Raw genomic sequence first — 9,282 nt, 5'->3', positions numbered from 1 at the left:
GGATTTTTTTTCTTCTTTTTTTTCACTCTTGACACCTACCTAGATTTGTTTTGGTTCTATTTCACTTTAATGTCTAAAAATACTAATCTGCAGATTCTTTCACTTATAAACTTGCAACGTGAAAGGGACAGGGGGTGTACAACTGAATGTGCTAGACTGTCAATCTGTATCCTCTCTCCAGAATAAGTGGAAATCTGCTGTGATACCCAAATAAGTTTTAAGTCACTTAACTCATTTTATTAAATACATTCGTGCAAGATCTGTACGTACTGGGGCAATTATGCCGTTTACATTGTGAATGTATAACTACATTACAACTAAATGCATTTTAAATTTTTTGTTATAAGTTTCTATATTATATTGATTAATTAATTATATGCTAGTGCCCAAGAAGTAAGACACAAATATATGTATGCACTGTAAATGTACATGTACTTAACTTATGTAAAATAACTGGTCTATAAACCAAAAATATAGGCAGTTGATAGGAACATGTATCTATTTGCATGTAAAGGTGATTCTCCATAAATGGCCTGCCAGGACAAACATCAGCTTTTAAAAAAGAGGTGATAAAAGTCACTATCAAAAGCAATGTGCTGACTTAGCCAAAAAACATATACTCATCAACAAAGGAGCCCGAATATTTGTGCATTCTCCATGAAAACGTAGGCATTAACTACACATAATCATACATGTATGTACATGAAAGGGAATGGTAGAAATACTTCTACCATTTAAACCATTATTCTTCTACCATTTAAATCATTATCCATTTATAGATGGAGGGAGCAATTTCAATTTTATAGATGTACAGTGTGTGGAGGAGGATGACCCTGTGGCATTTGCCCATCCTGAGACATTCTGTACACCACTTTGCAAAAGGGTAAGCATATCCAAATACTGACCTTATGCAAGACAAGTGAAGAGGATGTACCTAGCATGCAGAACAGAAAGATGTTTGATGGAACATATCAACATTTTGCTTTTCTGAATGCTGGAGAGCATCAGTATAAATGTTCAGCATCATGACTTGTCAGTACAGCCAAAATTCATAATTACAAGTTGTTTCTCACCAGTATCTTATGCAAATGTATCTTTATACTGTAACCTTTGCTGTTGTTCCACAACCGTTTGGTCTTGCCAATCTCATTTACTACATTGTGAAAACACTTTCTTACATTTATATTTCAGACACCAGTCTTCAGTATCACTCACTGTTTCACGCTTTTTCATTTTATTTTACATGTAATTTATGCAAAACTGTTAGTAGGAGACTTGTTCACTACCATTTACAGAAGTTTTCTAATTCCTTTTCCTTGCATGTCAATCTTCTAACATTACTCCGAAGTTCAAATAGCTTACGTGCATGTAACACAAATCCAGTTGAATCGGTATTGTACAATGTTACATGCACTAACAGACATGCGCAGTGCATGCGTCCTGTTACAACATGCCTCCTGGGCCAGCTGGCTTCCATGATCTCTGTGGCATCCGTCTAACTGTCAGTGGTTACAGCTGTCCGTTTCTAGGTGAAACAAGAATTGTACTGATTGCCCACTTCAATAAGGTGTGGGTACAGTTGCGGTTATTCTGGTGACTCCAATTCTGATTCCCTGCCATCTCGGTTCAAGCCTCGAATATGGACGTACTGAATGGTTTTGGTATTGTAATCAATCGGTGGACTAGATCCACAAAATGGCCGGGCAAACACTCCTTCCACTTCCTCCAGTGATTTACCTTTTGTTTCTGGTAAGAGCCATCCAAGCATGACTAAACCAAGGAATGCCAATGAGGCATACAGCCAAAATGTACCTGTGGAATATAAGAAAGCATTCCATTTATTCCATTAGTAAAATGTATTCCTTCTGCCAAACTTTAGGACTTAAATCAATGGGGATAGGATATGCACCTGTAAATGTTTTTAGCTCTATCATTTGGTAAATAATGAATTTTGTTTTAACCACTACCTAAAGCCATTGATCTGTCCCAGATGCAGCACTCTCCTCAAGCTGCACAGACTAATAGCTAATAGGAGCTGGTTTTAGAGGAGACCACCTTTAAAGGACAAGACAACACCTGGCTAAAACATATTTCAATCGAATTCAGGATTCTTAAGCTTTCTAAAAAGTATCATACTTTATTATTTTAATGAGTGAGAGAATGCTTGGGGTTTAACGTTGTACTATTTTTCGTCGTAACAATTATTCAGACGACGAAGGAATCCTTAGATTGCATGTAATGTGCCTCCTTGTTGCAGGACAGATTTCCATCGCTCTTTTATCTAGTGCTGCTTCACTGCGACGATTTACCAAAGGCAAGTAAGGCGCCCTGCCTGAGCCATTATACTGATACAGGTCAACCAGTTATTGCACTATCCCCTTTATGCTCAACACCAAGCGAAGAAGTTACAACTTCCTCATTTAAGGTTTTAGGTGTGACCCCACTCAGGACTGACCCTGGATCAACTGCCTCCCCACGCGGATGCTCTACCAACTGTGTAATTGGGGCTGGTCTATTTTAAACAGATTTCACCAAATAACATGTAGAACAAAATACCAATACTACACAATTGGCTGGTGTGAATTGAGGCAGACATCTTGAGAATTTTATCCAATCAAACATGTTGCTATCAGATTGCATGGCCTAAGTTGTGACATAGCCTTACCTATTCACTCCATGAAGTGACATGATAACACAGAACTACTGCATAAGACATCATTTTGAGATCGTTTAAAACAATTTAGTTACGTGTAGCCGTGGGGCCATTTCAGTGTTGTGGGACAGGCCTGTATTATTTTACAAACCACCAAAGACATAAAATTAGTTGAAATTACAACCTGGGTAATTTTCAACGACAGTATCGCATAATTGTCAGACAGTAGCATAATGTTTCAAACCAAACCATAGTAGACCTCACGTAGACAGGCTGTCTTTTTTTTTTTTTTTTTTGTTCATTTTACCGTTTAGTCAGAAATGACATTGATACTGCCTAATTGAAGATCCAGTTTGTAAAGGTGGTAGCATAAGAAGCATATGAAGCATAAAATTTAGCGACAGTCGAATGTATAGATCAGCCTTAGTGGTACTTACACTTGTTTCAATTTGTTTTAGACTTGAGTATGAATCTGGCTATACAACAATCCTACTGTAGTTTTGTAAATATTTAATATGGATCAAAATCACCAGCACGACCCCTCCAGAGGCTACAACCTGAACCAGGAATACCCCAGCCCTGTATCTGCAAGCTACTTAGACTGTAATTAATATAGCAGGCTTACAGTAATTTCAAGCTTGGAAGAAATGTCCTTCCAGTATGTCCAATTTCCGAGAAAGCTATTTATCACTTGGACCTTCACCACTGAAGTCCACAACTTTTATCTCCCATAGGTTACTGCTTTGACTATAATACGGAAAGTATCTTCAACGTAGGAGAGCTAGACTAAACATGATGTAACCTTGCTGTCGATATGGCAACGCGCTGAAGCTGTGAAGTTTCACTAAATTTTCACTAGGTTGAAAAAAATATTTAATGCCGGTTTAAGACATTTTGAATAGTAGACTTTCAGTGGACATAAACATCAGTCAGGTGCTGTCTTTCAATTTACATAGCATATTCATCATGTGAAATGCCATATCATGCAGATTCTAAGTGTTTTTCATGTCATACTTTTACAGTGAATAAAATGTAGAAAACACTACAGGCCCTTATAAACAATGGTGCCACAGGTTCTTTCAGCTGCTCAGCAAACAGGTAGAAATATGGCAATCAGAGAATGTACTGATAGCAACTAAAAATAATCTGCGATATCAAGATGTTCAATATGTCCCAAAAAGACTACCACGTAATATCAATTTTTATTTACATTTTATTTATTGTAAAAAAAAAAAACCAAAATAATTCATGAAAACCATATTTGGGATGAGCATATAATGGTCTTTTAGATGAGGCCTACTTTACTTTGTCTGTTCTTTAAGCACTCATCTTCATTGGTTGTGGGCTAGTTGAATATGGCAACACTGACACAAAATGGACAAGGCAAAAGTTGTCCCTTTGCTGTGGCATACAACAAGAACTTGTCTATATTATAAAAGACAATACTTGCCATATCTAGTCAGTCCCTCAGTTAAGCTCAGAAACGACATTGATACTGCCAAATTGAACATCCAGTTTGTAAAGGTGGCAGCAGCGTTCCCAGTACTTCTCGCCCACAAGGGATAGATTTCAGAGTTTATTGTCCATGGCATTGGGCCCATACCTAAATGTGAACAAGAATTTATGAATGAAAGCTTGGGGTTTAATGTCATACTTAATAATATTTCAGTCATTAGGTGTGTGTACACATACTGTCTCTTCTTGTGGCAGGGTGAGTCCATGCCCCCAAAATGCTGCCTCCATTAAAGTATCATGCCAAAGACACCAGAAATGAAATCCCACCCAGTCATGTTATACTGACACCTGGGCAACCAGTCCTGTTTCCTTGGTCTAACCAGGTTTGATCCTGGGTCTCCCAACTTTGAAGGAGACATTTTATCCATTAGACCAGAGAGGGCCAGTTCCAGTCGTAGACATACACATGTGTTTACAATGCAGTTTCACTAGAATGCCATAATGAAGACAACAGTTGTGAAATTCCAACCCAGTCACATTTAACAGACACCAGACCAACCAGTACATGACCTAAATTCCCTTCACAGGCTGAAACAAAGGACACTGTTTTATATGCATTTAGCCAGTTAAAAGCTATTGTTCTAACCTTATAATTAAATCTGGTCAAGAGTGAAAGTTTACCGATTTATTTATTTCAATGATATTTTACACCATACTCAAGAATATTTTTGTGGTGGCCAGCATTATGGTGGAAGGAAGCCAAGCAGAATAGAATGCATGAACTCTGACCTCAGTAGGTTTGCCAAAGCCACTGCGAATACATTAATCTGATCCTTTCTAGATCATGTGTACCAATGTCCATGTATGAAGTTTCATGGCATTAATGAGTACTTCAGTGGGAGATACATGCATAATGCTGACAAAGAGTTGACCAGTCAAATGAAACTGTCATTCCAGCAGACAGAAACATAATCCTATTAGGGGAAGCCACTAGGGAGCCCAGTTTAGAAGTTTCATAGAATTTGCCACATTTTAAGATCAAGAAACAGGAAGTGGTAAACAGACAATGTTTTACCCTCTTGCCTCTTCCCTATATTAATAAAGGGGCATAACTCAGTAAAGCATTGTATGAAAATCCTCATATTAATAGGCTGACTAAAGCAAACAAACTTATGAACAAAGATTCACAAGCTTCAAGATGGGCTGATATACAAGACTACAAAATATCCTTCATAGACATAGCTGGCCAAGGAGTTTCTTGCAGTATTACTAAAAAATTACATGAAAAGATTTTCAATACATGTGGAGGGTGGAGCTGACCTCAATTAACGCTTACACTTAAGATTCATAAACAATCTGGCACCAAGTTATTTACTATTTTTCAAGCAGACATTTAGTTTTAATCTGATGTCTAAAGTTCATTGAAATCTGATGTGAGTCATCATTACATTAATCAGATTACAGTCCACACACCTGGAGCAAAGAAAATGAGGTACAGGACCAGTCCCACCATGGGCATCCACGAGTAAGGTGAGGGACAGAAATCATATCCCCACGTCAGTCGTCCTGGTAACCGTGTCGCATTGCATCTCCCTGCCACTGATCTCCAGGGGTCGTCATAGTCAGCTGGTAAACAGGATCCATTCAGGACGTAGTCAAACTTATCCACATAACAATACCCGCATGTTACATCCCTCATACAGGCGTAACAAGACCTGAAAGCCAGAAAGTTTACAGTATATGTAGGATAATTTGAGAACACCCATAATGAAGCATTTTCACATTCATGTAAATTAGCTCAATGTTACATTTACCAGAAAGTTACCAAGACTTTAATGGGAATGTTTATCAGTAACTTGCCATACTGTCAGTGACTTACCACTAGTTTCCTTCACCATATAAGACTGAATGTAGTGTTAAATACACCACAATCAAATAACCCAATATACACTATTGTATCTTGTATCTGCAAAGTGGCACACCCAGAATCTTCAAGGTGGTACACCCACCCAGTATCTTCAGGGTGGCACACCCCGTATCTCCAACGTGGCAGACCTGATATCTTCAAGGTGGCATGCCTGGTATATTCAAAGAGGCACACACAGTATCTTCAAGGTGGCACCAGGTTCTGCAATGTTGCAAACCTGGTATCTTCAAGGCGGCACACCCGATGTCTGCAACGTGGCACACCCTGTATCTTCAAGTAGGCACACCATTCATCTTCAAAGTGGTACACCAAGGATCTGCAAAGTGGCACACCTGGTATCTGCAAGGAGGCACACCCGTTACCTTCAAGGTGGCACATTCAGTATCTTCAAGGTGGCACCTGGTTCTGCAAAGTGACAAACCTGGTATCTTCAAGGTGGCACACCAAGCATCTGCAACGTTGCACACACAATATCTTCAAGGTGACACAGGTCTGCAAGACAGCACAATCATTATCGTCAATGTGGCACACAAAGTATCTTCAAAGTGGCACACCCCATTTCTGCAAGGTGGCAGACTCCGTATCTGAAAGGCAGCACACCCGGTATCTGCAAGGCGGCACACCCAGATTCTGAACGGTGGCACACCCGATATCTGCAAGGTGGCACAACCCGATTCTGCAAGGTGGAACATCTGGCATCTGCAAAGTCCTACATCCACTATCTCCAAGGTGTCAAAGTGCCACATCCAATATCTGCAAACTTGCACACCTGGTATCTTCAAGGTTGCACACCTGGTATCTGCAAGATTGCACACCTGGTATCTACAAGGTGGCAAACCTGGTATCTGCAAAGTGGCACACCTGGTATCTGCAAGGTGGCACACCCAATACCTGCAAGATGGCACACCAGGTGTCTGCAAGATGGCACACCCAGTGTCTGCAATGTGGCACACCCGGTGACTGCAAGTTGGCACACCCAGATTCTGCAAGGTGACACACCCAGATTCTGCAAGGTGACAACCCAAATTCTGCAAGTAGCACACTCAGATTCTGCAAGGTGGCACACTCAGATTCTGCAAGGTGGCACACTCAGATTCTGCAAAGTCCTACATCCACTACCTTCAAGGTGTCACATTTGGTATGTCCAAGGTTTCACACACTCAATATCTTCAAGGTGGCACACCCAGTATCTTCAAGGTGACACAACCAGTATCTGCAAGGTGGCAAACCTGGTATCTGCAAAGTGTTACATTCACTATCTGCAAGGTGCTACACCTTGTATCTGCAAGGCTGCACACCCAATACCTTCAAGATGGCACACCCGATAACTGCAAGGCAGCACACCCAATACCTTCAAGATGGCACACCCGGTGTCTGCAAGATGGCACACCAAGTATCTGCAAGGTGGCACACATACTTGGTAAGTAATACCTGAACAAAATATCCAATAACTGGCTCAAACTATCAGGTTTTCCATTTTTGAATGCTATGCATAACACAAAATTGGTAGCAATATGAGCCTAGGTCATAATCTTTTTAACATGTACAAAATATCTGAATTATCAAAGACATTCAATTAAACCCATTCTCCTCTTTAATTTTTCCCTTTCAGAGAAGTAGGGCATCCATTTCCTGATACAATTTCTTTACATTTGAAATGACTAACATTGTACAAGATGAAATAGCCTGCTCTGAATTACCTCCCTTGATATAGTTATTTTGTAACGAGATACTGAAGAATGCACTACGTATGTTATGTCTAGACAGATACTAATTTTTTTACAGGCAGCAGAATGTAAAAAGATTTTTAAACTACCTCCGACTGGATTAAAAATAAATAAATAAATAAATAACATTTATCCTGGCCTTTCCAAGTAACTTTACAAAATTAAAATCTGTCTTAAAGCTCAGTCTTACAAAAGTGCTTATCAGCCTCTTGAGGCGTAAAATGGCTCTAAACTACAGTCTTGCGAAGGCCCAGTAGTCAGTAAAATTAAGCAGCCTGGTTTTAGGCTACACATGTGCAATTCAGGCAATTTGCTGTCCAAACAACTTTCTTTGGTAGAGACTGAATTGGGGGCTCTAAGCTGGTTCCACATTCCCAGTGGGTTCATCAGTTGTCATTTCTGAATAATTCTGATCAATGATGGAAAATATGCATAAAATACAGACATTATTAAGAAGTATAAAATATGCCACAAAAAAGAGTATTTTTTTTTCTCATAATCATATTATCTTATACATGTTCCTTAATACCATACTCTTTGTTTTATAATGCCTTTTCATGCAAATTTAAGCATAATCTGAGGGTATATTTCTGCTTGGACTAAAATATTATTTTTTTAATGATGTCATGATGTATGCAACAAACATAAATAAATGAAATCACTGTTGAGGACAAATTGCACGCATTCACATTTGCTCTAACAATGTGAAAAGGTTGAAAAAATCGGGTACTTATTCAAGATACAAAATTAAGATGGTTATGCAGAATATTTGTATGGTCCATCCTTTTTATAAAATGAATCTTTGAACTTCACACAATCTGTGTTTTAAATGAGTATACACTGTACACTTGAAATAGAAATAAAACAAGGTACTCAGACTAGAATACCTGTAGTTCGTAAAACTGCATAATGTCCAAGCCATGTGATACGTTCAAATATTTGTTTAATACCTCTAAGCCAAAATTAACTTGAATGATTGACACTGTCATACACAAATATTATTCTCCAATTAGATAGTTCTAATTTCTTGCCATTAAATCCCCATGAAAGGCCAAAATTAATATAATGTCACAACTATGACTGCTAACCACATGCGTAAGGATTGCATCACAGTGACTTCAGTGCACAAAATTACCACAGAGGTCTTTGATATGCAAATCGTGTACTGCATTTGCCACACATAAAAGTTATATGCATTCAATTTATGTAAGTAAAGTTAACTGTGTGCCCTATCCAGCTAGGTGGATAGAATTCCTGTTTATGAGCTAGCCCCAGCACGATTAAGGTTGTTAACACGCGATAGAAGCTGTCATTCTTATTTATTTTGTTTTTTTGGAAGTAGGAAAGTTTGTAAAGTCCTTGATGATGTACCATGTATTGATTTCTTAAACACAGTCTCCTTCCCTCTTTAAACAGCTTCTGTCAATAAATTTGATCTATAAATAAATTAGTAATTTCAAGTATAGTTAAAAAAAAATCAATGAATCAATTCTTGCAGGTTTATTGCAGCTCTTTGTGAT

General features: G+C 38.6%; 1 protein-coding gene across 1 annotated transcript in view; it reads right to left on the bottom strand.

Moving 5' to 3' along the window:
- Positions 1-29: 29 nt before the first annotated feature.
- The window catches only part of LOC135470970 (proton myo-inositol cotransporter-like), a 47,252-nt gene continuing 37,999 nt past the window's right edge, over positions 30-9,282 (bottom strand). The window contains exons 7-9 of the mRNA XM_064750018.1: positions 5,582-5,823; positions 4,104-4,256; positions 30-1,812 (exon numbers count right to left, since the gene is read on the bottom strand). Coding sequence (XP_064606088.1) covers positions 1,586-1,812; positions 4,104-4,256; positions 5,582-5,823 — 622 coding nt within the window. The 3' untranslated portion in view covers positions 30-1,585. The remainder of the gene's footprint in view (positions 1,813-4,103; positions 4,257-5,581; positions 5,824-9,282) is intronic.

The sequence above is a fragment of the Liolophura sinensis genome, chromosome 7 (genome assembly GCF_032854445.1).
Source record: "Liolophura sinensis isolate JHLJ2023 chromosome 7, CUHK_Ljap_v2, whole genome shotgun sequence".
Lineage (NCBI taxonomy): Eukaryota > Metazoa > Mollusca > Polyplacophora > Chitonida > Chitonidae > Liolophura > Liolophura sinensis.
This window is presented reverse-complemented; position numbering and strand designations above follow the sequence as displayed.